Consider the following 18,874-nt stretch of genomic DNA (forward strand, 5'->3'; position numbering starts at 1 on the left):
TCCATTTCCGGCAAGCACTACACTGGATTTGTTTTCCCTGTACAGACATGTTTCTGTTTCTGATTGGCTTCATGGTTAGCTGGATCAGTTCAGCACAACAAACATATCCACAACATTCTTTCACCATCACATCACACTGGAAGACAGCATTTTGAAACTAAAATTGTCAACAAGGAATTCACTTCTTACCTTGTCAGAAGGTTTGAAAGGATTTCCTTGCCCACTAATTCCACCGCTGATACTAAATCCAAGGCCAGGATTCTTTTCTATTCTCACACAGAACTAAGAAAAAAGACATGAAAAGTCAAACCAAGTAGCCATTACAAGTAAATCTTTCAAACAAGTTTATAATTCACTCATATTTTTAGTGAGCCCATGTTGGTCTGGTGTAAGCTACAAAAGCTCCACCAAAGAGGTAATGTCTCTTTATGCCTCCATATGTCAGAAACTACCTTTAGAAGCCCAGGCCTCATGAGCACACTGTGGGTGAAGCATTATCTGTCAATCCATACATGTGCCCAGACTACTTAGAAAACACTGTACAGACAAGTGAGAGGAAGCAGGGATGGCAATTTAAATATGGTTAGGAAGGATTCCTTTGGAAGGCATGGCAGTGCTTAGCAATGTGAGGGTTTTTAGTTTGAGGGAAAAGGGGGTTGAGTTTTGTAGCAGCTGCTGAGGTAGGAGCAGGAAGAATAGAAGGCACAAAGTTAGAGAGTGTGGTCCACAAGACAGAAACTGGACAGGAATAATGCCTCAGGGCTGTGGGGATTTTGGTCTAGCATTCTTTGCTATTACTCCCTTAGCCATCAGCAATACCGAGAATGAGCACATTAGATGAATGGCCTGTGGGCTGAGGCTGCAATGAATGGAACAAAGTGTTTACATTAATGTAGACTTTGAGTGTTCACAGGCAGGAAGCCATCAGGATGACCTGGAGAAACCTCAACAGACGAGATCTGGGACCCTGTGCTGAAGGAGTTGGGGCTGAGGGGAAAATAATGGCTTTGCATATAGGGTGGGACAGGGTGACCCCAGATGATGAGAGCCTTGTGACTAAGAGACAGCATTCTGTTGTTAAATGAAGAGAAAAGAGATTCCCAAATGTTAGGTATAGAGCAAGCAGGAAGCAGGGGGTCCCAGGTGGTACCAGAGGGCAACAATGAGGGGACTGACAGGTCAAGAAAAAAAATAATGAGGAACACACTGACATGCGTTTTGTCACAAATAAACACAAAAGGAAAATTCTTCAGGATGAAAACTGTTGGCTAAGCAACTTTGTGCCTCTGGCTAGCACTCACCCAACCTCTGAACCAGTTAAAGTGAATGCCCAAAGCATCCCCTTTCTATTTTAAACAGCACTCTACCTTTCTATTTCTATCTCTCCTCTTAGATGGTCCAAGGAGAACATGAATCTTGTTTCACACTCAATTAACATGTACCCAAATCACCAGACTTTGGATGGATTAACCTTACTTACTAGCACCATCCTTAGTGGTAAGTTCTTGTTCCTAAAATCTAACTATCTTGTGGTTCACTTGCAACCCAAGGGCAAAACCCCACCCACTAATGTGATTTTTAATTTCATCTCATTGGTGAATAATTTCTAAATTACAAGTAAGTGCAGTTGCCAGTGCTGTGGATATCGCTCTGTGTAAATAAAGTTCTGATTGGCCAGTGGCCAGGCAGGAAGTATAGGCGGGACAAGAGAGAAGAGAATTCTGGGAAGTAGGAGGTTGGAGAGAGACTGCCAGCCGCTGCCATGACAAGCAACATGTAAAGACACTGGTAAGCCACAAGCCATGTGGCAAAGTATAGATTAATAGAAATGGGTTAATTTAAGATAGAAGAAGTAGATAACAAGAAACCTGCCACAACCATACAGTTTGTAAGCAATATAAGTTTCTGTGTGTTTACTTGGTTGGGTCTGAGCGACTGTGGGACTGGCAGGTAAGAGAGATTTGTCCTAACTGGGCCAGGCAGGAAAACTCTAACTACAAATGGCGCCCAACGTGTTGGCAAGAGTTTCCACCTAAAACCTGAGAAAAAAGATTCTAAAACGGAGCTAAAAACAGCTTCCTAGTTGTCTGTCTTAAGTTAGCGGCAGCCTGCCGGTTTGAGCTACTATGGCGGGTTCCTGGCGTGTACGTCTAACCTGCAGTGTGGCGGGAAGGAGGAGTCTACAAGTGGCACTTTACTCTGCTGCATGGTGGATTTAACCTTTACTAGTTAAAAAAAAAAAAAGTTTCTGGGCTATGTGCTGCTTTGATAGAACTGCTTCTGATAGTTGATGGTACACATGGCTCCAGACCCAGAGCTGGCAGGTAAACTGTACCACCACCATGTTGGGAAGCTGAGGTGGGCGGAGCCAGCAGCCACAGTGGCGTTTCAGTCTTACAAAGATGGATATTACACAGAGAATCTGGTTTGTCTTGTCTTTGGGATTTTTAACCACAGAAAAAGATTTGATCATAAAAGCTGTTGAGTTAAACAAAAATGTAAATTTTAAAGGCACCTTGACTTCAAAATTTGGATATAAGGACATGTTGCTTTGGAAAGGAGTCTCTGCTTTTGTTTCCACAGAAAGCCAGAGGCTGTGGATTTGTTCCAGATTAAGATATATCAGGTTTGATCAGCCAAGACCACCTGAAAGGTCTCCGATGACACCATGGCCCAGATGATCTGACATCCAGAATGGTTTCAAGGCAACTGGCTCAGAGGTTCACCCTAATGGACTACTCCATAATCCTAAAATTTTCTTTGTGTCCCCATAAGATACAGCGCCCCCCTCCAGCAGGAAGTAGTAAGAAAAACTACACCCACATTCCCAAAATTATCAAGCTGGCTTTGGAGATGGAATTGGCTCACTCCTTCTCTAAACCCAGACGTATTGTTAAAAGTAAAGGTTAAGAGATTCTTGCGTCCCAAATCAGAAGAGCCCTCTGGTGTGGGGCAGAGAAAAACCAATATTTTTATTTAAATCGGGTTGATTATAAATGCGATCTCTTTCTAAAGAAGAAAAGGGGATAGGATATAGATATAATAGGACAAAAGGGTAGATTAAGGAACTTACTTCTAAAGAGCAACAACTTGTTTAAAATGTTTTACATTGGTATAGACTTTAGTCTATTGATACAAACTTAAAGTTAATTTTGTTATACTGTGTGCATATTTCTACTCATGTTTAAGGTATTATGTTTGTATAGCTCATTTTAAATTGTAATGGATAATTAAAAATAGATTAATAATTAGTCATCTAGTATAATCATACTTGTAGCCATGTTAGTTAAGTCTTCTAGGTATACAAGAGATATTTCAGATAGATAGGTAATCTTCAAATACTTCAAAGACCTACAAAATATGGCATTTAAAATACTTTTAAAATTTAGACTTTCAGGACAGTGAGACATGTCTGCTCCTGGCAGCACCAATTTACTTCAGAGAGGAGGATGGACATTGAAGACACTTCATAAGGAGTTTATCTTCACCTTGGCAAAAATAGCCATTTGGGCAAGAAACTGTTCTTGCCTGGACTGCTTGATCGACTGGACATGCAGGAACCATAGAAAGGAGACCACTAAACTTTGCTTGACAAAATGGTCCTTCAGGTTCCTGCTTCACAGAGGAAAATGCCAGACATTCTACAGGACACTGAGAGAAGTGACCAAGAGACTCTAGCCCTGTGGGCTGAAGACAAATGCCCCAAATTTACAAAGGAACATTAGGTGACTGTCCAGGCTGCCAGCTGTCTCTGTCTACCCTGCAAGACTCGCGAAAAAATGCTTACATCCTTCTCCCGTTTCTCAGGTAATATTATATCCTTCTGAGGTCTTTGATGTGGTTGAAGACTAGATCGTTATAATTTCCTCAATTATGATAAAAGATAAGTTAGATATAAAACCTTAGACTCACAAATATAAGATAGATAGGATATCTTCTTTAATATTATAACTGTAATTCTTGCTTGATAATTGTTTTGTTATATGTAATTGTACTATGTAAAAGTTAAAACCTTCCTTAAAAAAAAAAAAAAAGAAAAGGGGAAGTGCTGTGGATATCGCTTTATCGTAAATAAAGTTCTGATTGGCCAGTGGCCAGGCAGGAAGTATAGGCGGGACAAGAGAGAAGAGAATTCTGGGAAGTAGGAGGTTGGAGAGAGACTGCCAGCCGCTGCCATGACAAGCAACATGTAAAGACACTGGTAAGCCACAAGCCATGTGGCAAAGTATAGATTAATAGAAATGGGTTAATTTAAGATAGAAGAAGTAGATAACAAGAAACCTGCCACGACCATACAGTTTGTAAGCAATATAAGTTTCTGTGTGTTTACTTGGTTGGGTCTGAGCGACTGTGGGACTGGCAGGTAAGAGAGATTTGTCCTAACTGGGCCAGGCAGGAAAACTCTAACTACAGAGTACTTTTTCAGTCACTTTACAGATACACTTAATTACAACTTCTCCTTCAACTGATCTAGATTTTTTTTTTTAAGCTAGTTTTCACAGGGTAGCAGGAGATAGCTTATAATAGTTTATAATTTACATGGTTCAAAGCCTATAAGAATGAATATAGAACAGTTTGATATAGCTGGAAGGGATATTTTAGCTTTATTCTATGTAGCACTTTGCCTCTTGGCTATTATTTATTAATTAGAAAATGACAAGAAAGCATCCTATATAATTAAAATCTCTCCTTTTGTCTTTGCTCACAGATACATGAATTTTCAAATGTCAAATTAAGCAAATTAACTCAGTCTAAAACAACTAACAGCACATTTTCTCTCATTTGTGGATCCTAGATTTTATATAGACACATTAAGTCATGTATGTACATATGACATGGAGGTAGAAGCAGAACCATCTAAGGCAGAGGTTCCTAACCTGTGGGTTGTGACCTTTTTAGGGTCAATTGACTAATCACAGAGGTCACCTAAGACCATCAGAAAACACAGATACATACATTATGATTCATAAGAGTAGCAAAATTACAGTTATGAAGTAGCAACAAAATGATTTTAAGGTTGAGGGTCACCACAAGATGAGAAACTGTGTTAAAGGTTGCAGCACAGGGATGATTGAGAACCACTGATCCAAGGGAAGAAGAGGGTCATGGCAGGATGAAAAAAGGGGAAGTGGGCTTATGGACAGAAAAACACTCCAGGCATATTATATTCTTACATGAAAAAGTGCTAGTGAGACCCCAGAAATGTGTACAATGAAGGATGTGGACAGACACATGTACACTCAGACATACACACACAGACACACTCATGAATGCACACATGGGCACACACATGTATCTGTACAACAACAAATCTGGTTCTATCTCTTGTGTAAACTTTACACAAACAGCATGAAGGTGTGGTTACTGGCTTCTTTTAGGTCACCTTAGAACTGGGAACTATAGGGACAATTGTCCTTTATGTAGAAAATTTCCAAGTAGATTCCAGTCATTCTTTTTCAAGGAAGTGATTACACTTCATTTATAGTACTGAAGACCTAGAATGTGCTGGAAAGGAAAGCAATAGCTGCCAGGTCTGGGAAGAGCTGTCTCAGTGCATTTTAAACAACAGAAGCAGTAAAGTTGATACTTGTTTCATAAACCTGACAAACAGACTTCAGCTGTGATCTACAGCTTGGTTATTCCCAGAATGCCCACGTGTGTCAGATCAATAGGGGTCTGGGGTCTCCTAAAGCCCGTGGGAGGGAGGACTTCTCTTGTGGTGAGGGGTTTCACTTTCCTGCTGAGACCCAAAGAGGAGAGAGGGAACCTCACAGGCAAGAGAGGCTGAAAGGAACTGGGATGCAATGATTTTGTAAAAGGTCCAGAAGTTAATAAATAACTTATTTATTGAAAATCAGTATTTCAATTTTCTCTTAAGAGACAAAATGAAATGTTTGTCTAAAGCACAGTGTCTGCTTGGTCAGCAGTAGGGCTGTGAGACTCAGCCTGCTTCCTGCATGCTGCTTGATTGCACACTTCTGGTCTGTGGTTGATCTCACTGAAATTAGAACAGTGGGTCTTAGAGAAACCTGCTTCCGGATCACAGAAGGCTAGGTGTCAAGAGATGCAGTGTCAGCAAGAGACAGCCCTTCCTAGAAACAGGAGGCAGGTGAGTGATCATCTAGGGCTGAAGGGAGGAAACATGGAGAGTCAATACTGAAGGGTGAGAAGGTTCTAAAATTATATTACAATGGTGGACACCCAACTGTAAAATATTAATATGCAACTTGTATACTTTAAATACTCCAGTTTGTAGGATATAAATTATATGTACAATGTAGTTAAAAACAGAAAGATCATCATGACTTAAAGACAGCTTAGTAAGACAGAGAAGATAATGTGAGCAGGGGCTAGACCCACAGGGATGTTAGACTATCCTATAATTGTGGGAGCATGGGCTAGACCCATGTAGACATTAAACTATCCCGTAAAAAACTTACTCAGCCATCAATGAAGCCAACAAATCATTCTAAATAGAGTGGCATGGTATGGATTTCATTTTGATAACTTTGGCAGCAGGAGAGATCAGAGTGAGGTACAGTGGAAAGAGAACATTTAGGAGGTTTAAGAAGTTGTGTGGGGGGGGTGTGGGTGGCGAGGAAGGTATGAAATTTAGGATGTTCCTATGTTTGTGATAGAAGTGTTTTGGATTAGAAGTGGGCTGTGAGAAAGGGGGATCAGACATGTTTGGTCATAGAAGAATGATGGGATGTGGAAATCTAGAGGTAGACAGGGATGTGAGAGAAAGGGCTGGGGCAGAAAGTTAAGAGCTCTTTTGGCCATGTTTATCAAGTACTTGGAAAATCTAGGTGGAGAATGAAGGAAGACATAGCTCAGTCAGTGTGTTCAGGCAGCTGCAGTGCAGGAGGGAGGGCCAGGGATGGGGATAGAGAGTTGAGAAACATATGGGACTGAATGCTGTCATTGAGGGGATGGTGTGGATACAAAGGCTGGATGCTGGGTCACTCCAATACTTAGCAATCAATCAGGAGAAGAAGAGGTATAGTCATCTCAGGATGGAAGGTTGTGAACGATCCTGGAAAAATGATTTCATGATATATGGAGCACAGGAAGCAGTGGCAGAGAGATAATGATCTCAGACTTTTCTTTCCTTTGGCTGCTCTGTTATCAGCCGCTGGAAGTGGATGTGAGACTTCAGGGGAGGTTTACAGCTGTTGGGCTGGCTGAAGAAAGTTATATTGTGTTGAATGATATAAGAAGAAAGGCTTGAAAAGTCTGTTAAACTACATACTACTTTTCAAAAGCTGCAAGGAAATACTGTCTCACTCTCATAAGAATGGTGGTTATAATCAACAACAAACTAATAAATGGTGGTAGAAAGGAAGCGCTCTTGGGCTATGTAATAACTTATTACATTACAGAGAACAGAGTAAAGTCTCTGTCCTCTGATTTAGCTTCTTGGAATGTAGCCAGAGGAAGTACAGTCATCACACCAAAGAGAAGCCTGCACATCCATGTTTACCACAGAGCTATGTCTGGATGGGCAGATAAAGAAAATAGGGGACTCAGAATTACACACACTGGAATGCTACTGACTCTGCAGAGTGAAACCATGGCATTTTCAGGAAGGTAGATAGAACTGGACAACCCTATCTTAAGTGAAATAAGTCAGAGACAGGAAGATGAGCACAGCACGCTCTCTCATATATTGAGGCTCTAAAAAAGTTAACATGAAGACAGAACAGTAGTTTCTAGAGTTTGGGTATTGGGAGGGTGAAGGTGGATAAAGAAGACTGTATTCTGGATTATTGTGCCTCAGGCCACAACATGGAATACAAAAACTCACAAAACCAGGTCCTGATTCCAGTCAGTTTCTAAGCTGCTAGGTTGTCATAGTCAAGGCACGTTACTTCTCTTAGTCTTATTCAATAAGACAGATGCTGGTAACCTGGATCACAAAACGGTGTATTGAACTGTACTGCTTGGGTATCTCTATGGTCTACATATATAAACACATTATGCATTGGATTATAAATGTGCATAAAGAAAGATAAAAGATACTATCAGTTTATTTTAAAAATATTCAATTTGTGTCTTGATAGTGATAACACCAGTACATTGTCCAGCTGGGACTATGTTGGGCTACAGAATACCTCAGACAGTGACTCTCAACTTTGGCTGTACTATGTAGAATCAATGAGGCATTCACAAAATTCCCATTACCTTGGTCACAGGTAGATGAGTGAAATGAGTTGACCTGGGAAGGAGGCCAAAGTGTCAGTGTTTTCTGAAGAGCTCCAGGCAAGATTCAAATATGCAAATGAGACTAAGAACACCTGATACACAGTATTGTGGTGGGGAGGACAGGAGATAAGAACAACAAATACTGAGGACATTTAAATGCTGTGGAGTTTCACACAAGCTTAACAGTGTCTAGTTCTGGTGTGGGAGCCCACAGTGACCCCAATTTGTGCCTTGATTCCATCTTGAGTCAAAGTCAAAGAGTTCAAGCTTATCTTTGCTCTCTTAGGCTGGATAACAGGATGTTTGACCAAAGGTGTGGTTACCAGATGTCTTGAGAATTAAGGAGGTGTTTATTCTTGTTTGTTCCTTGAACCATGATGTCCTTGAGAGGGGGAGGTCTTTTGCCTCCCTTGCTTTGGGTATAAAAAGGCCATGAGAAATAAACTCAGAGTGGTATTAACTCAGAGCCCTCCTGAAGCTATCCTGTGTCTCTGTCTTTTTCTTTTATGTCTACGTCTCTATTTTTCCTATCTATTATTTCTCTGTCCTCACTCCCCTATTCAGGACTGTTCAACAGGTTGGGCAGGACCTGACATTCTGGCTTCTTTTCTCTTTTGTAGACTAATGAGGTTAGGATTGATAACCATTACCTTCTTTCAAACATTTTAATTCTTAAAAACTTTTATTCCCATTCCTTCTGTTTTCTATTTCTACCCTCTCAGAGAAGTCCTATCTTTACCTGCACAGGACTGTGTCATGTAACTCTCACACAACTTTTGGAGGGTATATGTGAATATGTAGAGGGAATCATGCATGCATGCAGGGTGCATGCATAAGTGTGCACATGCACATAGCGGCAAGGAGTTAGTTAATCTTTGTTGTAGTTCCTTAGGGTCTCCTATTGGCCTGGAACTCACTGAGTAGTCTTGATTAGCCAGTGAGCACTATGGATCCACTGAAATCCTCCTCCCCTGCTCTGGTATCAGAAGAATATATGTGGTGGTCTGAAAGAAAATGACTCCCAAAGGGAGTAGCACTATTAGATGTGGCTTTGTTGGAGTGGGTATGGCCTTGCTGGAGCAGGTGTATCACTGTGGAGGTGGGCTTTGAGATTTTCTATTCTCAGGATACCACCCAGTGTCATAGTCAACTTCCTGTTGCCTGCAAGATGTAGCACTCTCAGCTCCTTCTTTAGCACCATGTCTGCCTGCATGCCATCATGTTCCACCATGATGATAATGGACTGAACCTCTGAAACTGTAAGCTGCCACCTCAATTAATGTTTTCCTTTGTAAGAGTGGTCATGGTGTCTCTTCACAGCAATAGATACCCTAACTAAGACAGTGTACAACCACATCTAGTTTTCATTTGGGCTCTGTTGCTAGAACCCAGGTGTTCATCCTTCCACAGCAAGCACTTTCCTGACTGAACCATCTCCCAGTCTTCACCAAAACCAACCAAAAGTTGTTGACAGGTGTTATTGTTTCCATTTAAAAGAAAGAAACAGCCTTAGAAGGAGTGAATGACTTGGTCAGGGTCACATAGCTCATTACAGTGAAAAAAGAACTTCAGAATCTAAGCTCCTGGCTTGGTGATCTTTTCTGAATGATAGAGCTTCATGAGGAAGAACAGAGGTTAGGGAAGGCAAAATAGCAGAGAAGCAAAGTAGAAATAATCATGTCCAGAGCACATCTACCAGCTGATCAGGTTTGGCACACACTGCTTTGGGGTGCTTGCCAGTCTTGTGGTTTAATTAATCCTGCAATGTCAACTTTTTAATGGAGTATCACCTCAGATGGAAAGCCATTCACGTTGCCCAGCACAGAGCAATAAAAGCCATCAGGATAATGTACTACAAACATGGTCAGCAGAGCTCTTGGGATTGTAATCGGGGCAGAGGAATGTGTTTTGGAATGAAGTCTAGTTGTTTAAAGGCTTTGAGGGCATTATTGTCACTGCAGCTTTGGCTTTAGCATTCTGAGCCATTTCAATCCAAGACCAAGACAAAACACCAAGAAGTCAAAAGGATTGGCTTTAAGTCCATTAATACTACCTTTCTAATGGCATCAGGTTTATCAAAGCTAGGGATCAAAACAGTAAAAAGCTACTATAGATTCTTATTGTGAAGCAATTACAATATTGTGAACTAAGTTCATGTGGTAATAAGGCAGTGATTTGGGGAGGAAAGGGGAAAAACAAAACAAACAAAATAACAACCCATGTAGGTACTAGCAGGAGCACCTGAATCAGAGAACTGGGTTGAGGAGTTTTTCCTGAGGAGTCAGATATGAATACAGCCTTTGTTAGAGCACTATTTAAACCTCATTAACTTTTCAGACTTTTGGAAAGTCAGTAGCTGTACATCATTATTGGACTACAGGAGCCTGCCTGGTTTGTTACATGTTAAATCCAACATGTGACCTGGATTAGGGAAAAGGAAATAATTATCTTGAGCATCTATGATTCTGAGAGTGATTAATACAGGGCAGATGTAAGAATGAGACAAAGCTTGAATCATCTAGGATCCCCAAAATAAATGGCCCTGAGAAATAGAAAAAGCTGGAGAAAGAAGTTAAATCTTGGCTGGTGTGTAGAAGAGATGGTTGGCTATGAGGTAAAGCTTTGGATAAGTAATTAACAGCCCAGACCCTTCATAAACCATGTGATGGGTGAATAATGCCATGGAGCTTTGCCTAATAATCTGAACAATGAAGTATTAATTGCATGTATTAGATTGTGTTGTCTCCTCCCCAAGCTTCCATCAGATAAAATCTCTGGAAGGAGAACATTCTATAGTGGAGAGCAAGTCGCAATTCTAGGACAGGAGAACAATAGTCATTATTATGATTTTGCTAAATTGCATTAATCAGTAGCTTTTGGAACATTTATAAATTTCTCTTCCAATAATTCTGTAGGGTTTTCTATACTCTGTACTATTCAACAACCAGAAAATAGGCCTAAAAATGGTTTTCTGCAAATGAAGATGGGCTAATAGTTCACCTTTCATACTCTCCATTTCACTAGGGGCCTTAGTCAACACTCCCTATCCACAGAGGTTCTTTATAACACTCAAAACTAGTGCTGAGGAGTTGAATTACGGTGGGCAGTGGGAAGGAAGGACAGGACTGGAAAACCATTCTATTTTGCATGCAAAAAGGCATTTTACCAATGTGTCATTTGCCCCTAACCACTGGCAGCAATGACCCAATTCCTATGAAGAGCGTTGTGAGCCAAGGACCAATGTGCAGCATTGAGTTGTTTTAACTTCCTGAATGTCCATTGACTGTTACAAGAGCTCTCCTTACCTGCTCAGGATAGCCATCCACACTCCTCTGCCCTTTCGTCTGAATTAAGCACCGTCCAGGCTGAGGTCCCCGGGTGGCCTGTGATGAAGGAATTTGGATGGGCAATGGCGACTGAAACTGCTGGATGGTCACTTTGTTGATGTTCCCCTCATATGGCTGCTGCTCCCGGCTTCGGTGTTGAAGGCTCTGTGACCCCATTAGGGTCTGAATGTGGCTACCTGCCTGTAGAGAGCAGAATTGTCAGGCCAAGTTCCCTGTGATCCAAGCAGAGAGCACCATGCTACCCCATGGGAAGAGGCTCTCATATGGGCTCCCAGCCCAGGCTGGAAGAAGATACCCTCTGGGTGAGAGATCCCCATGTGGGCTCTCAGCCAGGCTGGGAAGGATAACAAAGAAAAGGTAGGAGTACACCCATGGGGCTGGTGGAAATGTTGACACCGGTGCAGTCATCTAGTGGTTTGCTGAAGATTATTTTATTCCTGGTTTTAAGGAAACAAAATTCATATGAAAAGAATCTCAAAGAAAAAAATTCAAAAATTAAAAATAAAGGGTAGTGCTAGGTGACATTTTATATGTCAAAAATAACCTAGAGAAATATGTAAGCTCTTTGGCATCAGGAGGACAATAATCCCTCTTCCTAAGACAGAACAGTGGAATTGCTTAAGTTCTATGACACAGGTGCACAGTGGGCTGGTTCAGGAGAAAATAATAAATGCTTATTAATTTGTTACATTATTAGCTCAAGAGCATTAAAAGTCAATCATGTGATAAATGCCTATAAGCAGCAGCCATCTGTGGGGACAGGAAGGGCATTTAGAAGGAGCTATGCACACTCCTTTGTTTTAAAGTTCTTAAAGAGTATGGAAAATAAAGAAACTCATAGTGAGGAAAGAACATCATCTAGAGGGAAATATTTTGCTAGATTCCAAACAAGAGGTAATTTAAAAAGAAAATACTCTATTAATTGGCAATATGAATGCAAAATAAACAACATTCAGATTATATATTAGATGTCTAATTAGCTGTTTTGGCATTGTGAACTATTTTCTTTCTTTTTTAAAAAATATTTTTTAAAGATTTATTTATTTATTATTATGTATACAGCATGTATGACTGCAGGCCAGAAGAGGGCACCAGATCTCATTACAGATGGTTGTGAGCCACCATGTGGGAATTGAACTCAGGACCTCTGGAAGAGCAGTCAGTGCTCTTAACCTCTGAGCCATCTCTCCAGCCCATGTGAACCATTTTCTAACTTCATGAACAATAAAGATGTTTCAGTCATGGGGAATTAGAGGGAAAATTGTGGGGGGTTTAGCCTGTACTGGGGCAAGGTGCAGTTACCCACATGAGTGACCACCGAGTGATAATCTCAAAGGCCAATGCTTATTCCTCAGACTCATCTATCTACTTGAAAACCTCCAGAAACCTTGTCACTTTCCTGCCAGTCTAGAAGACTGGAAGTCCTTAGAGCAAGTTCAGCTCTTCTCTGCTGCTACATGTTTTTCCATTCTCTCCTTGGGTAGATGGAAGCCCTTGTAATCCCAGAGTCACCTTCTGAGTCCTCGCATGAATCACTTGGCATTGTCAGTTACATGTCAGACAGAATGATCTCTTGAGGTCAGAGGAGGCGGGCTGAGAGGGGTTGATTTTTGATTCTACCTGGTTCCCACCTCCACTGGTAAAATATTTGGCAGCTTCAGCACCTTACTATATAATCTACATGAGAAAACCAATAATGCCTGCTTGACAGTTACACTGCTGATTTATTTGGAACAGACTCTGTTCAAAGTTGAATCAGCCTCTATATTCTGCAGAACTCTAACTTTAGACTTATGTTTTTCTGGTGTATTTTTCTTCTGACAGGTCAGTTTGCACTCAGGATTACATAGATGTTTGAATTGTTTTCAATGTGGTTTATGTACATGTTCATGTTTGTGTGCAATGAGTTCCAGGAACTGTCAGCCTCTATTACCCCAGTCTGGGATTACAATTATCCCTCATATCTTGATTTTTTTCTGGGTGCTGGAGATTTGAACCCAGGTCTCCCTGTGTATGCAGCAGGTACTCTACTAACTAAGTCATCTACCCTGCCCCTATTTTTGAATTTTTGAGGACATGCAGCATATCCCACTTATTATTCTCAATGAGAGGCACAGTTAATGCATTTAGTAGACAATAGCTGTCATCCAAACATGGTGTTAAAGCATTTCCCAAGGAATCTCACATGCATTACCTCCTTGGTTTTCACAACAACATGAAGAAGTGATTATTATTATTACACTATTTTACTGAAGAGGACACTAAGGTGGGCAGTAGTATACAATATTCCCAAGTAATTCATAGAACTAGGGAACTGTCAAATCAGCATTTGACAAAGTTGTCTATCAAAGGTCATACTCTTGATTATGGTATCATACTGCAGCCTGGTCCCCATCCCCAGTTCTAATGAGAACTGAAAAGGAACTATGCTCTGGCTGGTCTTCACAGTCAGTTCCTTAGCAGCCCTTGTATTTCCCACTCAGTGGATCAGGCCTGTGGGTTGTCTTAGGTGCTCTGCTTTGGACTTCAAGTTGACAGGTAAGCAAAGAGGATGGTGCTGTTGTATTTAGTAATCTTTCCCTTGTTATGAGTTAATAAAGCTTGTGTTTTCAGATGGTGAGCATGGAGGGAGCGAGCAATCACTCTGCAAGTGATCCTCCCTGCCATCCACTCTCCTGGGCTGTGGGCTGTGGAGAGCAGTGACTGACAGCTGCAGAAAGCAAAGAACAAACACCCAATTCTGTAAAATTAAACAAACACAAGTGACAAGACACTTAGTGGATGGTTGTGGTTCAGAAGAGGAGTTTGTGAACGGCACAAAAGCTTCCTGAGGGTGACAAGGACATTGACGATGAAGTACAATTCGCAGCTGGGAACAAGAATGTCAGCAGTTGGGTTTGTTCAAGGGGTGGTGGTGGGGGAGTAAGCCATGTGCACACTGCCTCTCACTGCATGGGGGATGCAAACACAAAGGTTTCTGAAAAGACGCTGTGACATGTTTGGAATGACAAAAAGAAACAGAGGATTTAGTGTTTTTGGAGCTTTCAAGACGAGGCTGGAGAAAACCACACATATTCTATAACAGTGTTGGAGTATGGTTCTTTCAAATTGACCCTGAAATAAACTGTCAAAATTTACAGGGAAAAAAGCTCTAATATCTACAGAACTCAAGAAAATATTTACACCTAAAACAGAGAAAAGAATGCTAATTTGATACCAAATGCTATAACTCACCCAAAATTCAGCCTGAAGCTAATTGGTCTTATTGTGGGAAACTGTTCAGTTTTTAGAAGGTTTATATAACATCTAAGAAATGTCTCTGTCACCACTGAGTGGTTTGGCTCACCGTGCTCCTCCAGACCTGAGCAGGAGGCCGGACATACACTGGGATACCCAGTTGGGCCTGTGTCTCACTGTCCATCTTGGCTCTTGAACCACTGGAGTTTGCTTGAAAAAATCAAACACAACTTAAATGGATGACAGCTCGTGGCACTTAGGGTGTTCAAAAGAGCATGACTTATGTTCTAAACTTAAGTCCAAAAGACTATAGACTCATTCCCAGAGAAGCACTTAGTAACTTATTCCAAGGAGTTTCTTTGCATTTAAATAACCAAAGTTTTTGTAATTTAGTAAAACAACAAACACACAGTTCTATCATGCCCCTTTACACTGTGCCCTTCCATTTTTAAAAGCAAATTAGGTGTAAAAAGCTAAGCTAGTTGTACGTTTGCTTCTTTGTAGATGCACTTCATTTACTTTTACGTATCCCAAAGTTAAATATAATAAAAATCTTTGGGCATTACATGTTATCACATACAAGATGACTAAAAATTAGAATTTTAGAAGGGACAAAATTACAGTGTGATGGTGAGCTCTTTGAATCATATGGGAAACATGGAGCTGGATCAATGGTCAGTCTAAAATGGCAAACTAACACAGACAACACAATACCAACAAAAATCATCCCACAAGAAAACCCAAAAATTTCTGTTCAGTAAAGGATCAGGGACTGATGCAGGACCTATGTAGACAGAATCCTTTTTTCTTTTTCTTTTCTTTTCTTTTTTGGTTTTTCAAGACAGGGTTTCTCTGTGTAGCTTTGTGCCTTTCCTGGAACTTGCTTATGTAGACCAGGCTGGCCTCGAACTCACAGAGATTCTCTTGCCTCTGCCTCCTGAGTGCTGGGATTAAAGACGTACACGGCCACCACCACCCGGGCTAGATAGTGACTTTTTTTTTTACTAAAGCTGAATATCATAGAACAAGCCACAGCCTTAGCTTAACAATGCCCATGAAGGCCAAATGGAGAGACTAGACTCTTCTCTCTTGGGATGTGGCAGAACTTTGCCACATGGCTGTGAAGTACAATGCCCCAGACCCAATATCCAGAGGCCAAGTAGGGTGCCACAGCACTCATATGACTAGCACTCAATGGCCCCTCCCATCCAGGCACAGTAAGACTTCTGCCTTCCTAATGGGATGCTGGAGAAGGTCTCATAGTGCCAGACTTGCATCTGACCCTATGATAGTTAGGCAACTATACCAGAGCAAATCAGTGGGGAGTTGGAGTCTCCATCTCAACCTAGTAACATCAAGGAACTTTTATTTGGGATTTCAATGAAGGCCAAAAGGAAATCTTTCTTTTTAAATATTACTTTTGTTGATATTTATTTATTTTTATTTTATGTGAATGAGTGTTCTGTCTGCATGTATGTCTGTGTACCATCAGATCCCCTGGGACTAGAGTTATATAGATAGTTGTGAGCAACCATACAGATGCTGGGAACTGATCCTGGGTCCTCTGGAAAAACAGTGAGTGCTCTTAACCACTGAGCCATCTCTCCATCCCCAAAGCCTTCCTTTCTATCTCCCCTGGATTATAAGTCACACCAAATCCTTCCTCAACTGAAATGGAATTAGAGGAAGCTAGCTAAAACAGAAAGGCCAAATTGGGATGGAGAGATACCTCAATCAATAAAGTGCTTGCCTTACAAACACAAGGAGCTGAGTTCAATCCCTAGAATCCATGTTTAAAGAGCAGTGCATGGTGAATGAAGTATGTGTGTGGCAGTATATGCTTGCAATTTCAGCACCGAAGAGGTGGAGACAGGGGCTTCTCTGGATTTCCAGGTGAATACCAGGGCATTAAGAGACCCTGTCTCAAAAACAAAGGTAAAAGACAGCATCCTCTGGCATTCACACACATCCACATCCACGAACATGTGCAGGCCTTACACAGTGTGTGCAAGCATGTGGAGAATCTTAGCAAGAGACCACAGAGAGCTGGACATTAGGACAACAGAAATCACTTAGTCTGAGTAACAGAGAGAAAACACACAGGGAAAATATGAGAAAAGTCTAAAAAAAAATCTGTGGACTACACAGTGTTTTAGTAATCATATCATCAGAACAACGGCAGAAAGAATGTGCAGTGAATGCTACCAGAAGAAACAATGCCCTAGGTTTGGGGAAATGGCTAAGCAGCCCAGACCATTCTGCCTTTGCAGAGGACAGAGTTAATTTCCCAGCATCCATATCAGGTTCTCACAAACACCTGTTACTACAGCTTCATAGGATCTGACACCCTCTTCTGGTCTTGATAGGCACTGCACACACACACACATAATTAAAAATAAAATAAATCTTAAAAAATAATCCTCACAATCCTGGAAATTTGGTAACTGACAAGACTTAACAGGTTCAGGAACCAGAGAAAAACAAAGTGCCTAATTTGATGACTAAAAGCTAAGGCAAACAAAACCTTCAAAGCTACAAGAGAAAAAAATGACATCTTCTCTATAAAAGAAAAACAACTTGAATGTCAGCAGATGTCTCACCAGAAGCCACGAGTGACAGAAGGAAATTACATGATTTTCAAGTACTGAAAAGAATTAACTGTTAGTCCCCAATCCTCTAACTGTCCAGGTATTCTTCAGCAATGACCAGGAAATCAAGACAGTCTCAGATGAAGGACATGAGAGGAATTTGTTGTTCCAAGAATTCTCTTTAAATAGAGCCATAAGGCAGCTTGCCAACAGGAAGAAAACAGGAAAAGAAAAACCATGTAGAGTTAAGAAGGAAGAAAATCATTGCCAAAAGATCTGCCAGCTGATAAATCAACTTTCCTTCCCTTAAATTTTCATACTTTCTTTTGTGATCAAAACAAAATTATGACACAATCTGATGTGTCTACATGCAGACTAACACAGGGTAGATGCAGAGGAGTTTGTTACACAAGCAGATGAGAGCATAAAGAGGTAGGGAAGTCATGTCCATATACTTTGCTTCAGCCACAAACTCCTGACACCAATAGATTTATAAGCTGGTGTGTGTGTGTGTGTGTGTGTGTGTGTGTGTGTGTGTGTGTGTGTGTGTGTGTTTACTACAGGAGCAGTACTACAAAAGCTATGTAGAGGGCCACACTAAAATATAATTATAAAATATAATTATAAAAATAAAATTAATAAATGAAAATAAAATTCTAAGAGATGTTCAAATAACTCATAGGAAACAGAAAAAAGAACCACAGAAGCAACAAAATCTGCAACAAAAGTAAAAAAAAAAACAAATGAAATTAAATTTTTGATGCATCATTTCTTAATTTATTGTGTTTTTTTATGTGTATGTGTGGTACATGGGTGTATCTATGTGTATATGCTTGTAAAGGTGTATATGTGGGTACACATGTGCACATGAGCATGTGAAGGCCAGAGGTTGACACTGTATGTGTTTCTCAGTTACTTTCCACCTTAATTTTTTGAAACACTCTTTTACTGGACCGGAGTTTACTGATTCAGTGTGGCTGACCAGCAAGACCCAGGGATCTGGTTCTATGTGCCCTCTGAGCACCAGTATTGCAACCTTGCACTGTTCCTTCTAGCTTTTCACTTGGGTTCTGGAGATTTGAAGTCATATCTTCAGGCTTATGTGTGGCAATACTTTATCAGCTGACTCATTTCCTCAGCCCCTCAATTCTTACTTTAAATATAATGATATAGGCAGGAAAAACAGATCTATGAAGTGTTGTGGGTATTCATTCCATCCATTGCTTTGGAGTACCAGTCTTAGGGCATGCATGGACCCTTGGTGGGTTATGAGATTGCTTTAAATCTGAGGAGATGCACATGGTCATTCTCTCTTGGAGTGATAGGAGACCAGATGGCCAGATCCATTCCCTCCCAGACAGAATGGAGGTCAACAACTGCTGTTTACTTGGTTCTATATCCATGAGTGAAATTTTCCCCTTTTATATCTTAATAAATCCTTGATACTCTACAGACTCTCGTGGTTTCACTTACAATGAGATTACACTGTGCATATAT

The 18,874-nt window shown here is 40.8% G+C and overlaps 1 protein-coding gene across 11 annotated transcripts in view; it reads right to left on the reverse strand.

Moving 5' to 3' along the window:
• Positions 1-18,874, reverse strand: part of Lrrc7 (leucine rich repeat containing 7) — a 357,320-nt gene that overhangs the window by 30,527 nt on the left and 307,919 nt on the right. For all 11 annotated transcript variants that reach the window (XM_036190947.1, XM_036190946.1, XM_036190949.1 and 8 more), the window contains 2 exons: positions 11,511-11,732; positions 190-282 (listed from right to left, as the gene is read on the reverse strand). In XM_036190947.1, coding sequence (XP_036046840.1) covers positions 190-282; positions 11,511-11,732 — 315 coding nt within the window. The remainder of the gene's footprint in view (positions 1-189; positions 283-11,510; positions 11,733-18,874) is intronic.

This window comes from Onychomys torridus, chromosome 6 (assembly GCF_903995425.1).
Source record: "Onychomys torridus chromosome 6, mOncTor1.1, whole genome shotgun sequence".
Classification (NCBI taxonomy): domain Eukaryota; kingdom Metazoa; phylum Chordata; class Mammalia; order Rodentia; family Cricetidae; genus Onychomys; species Onychomys torridus.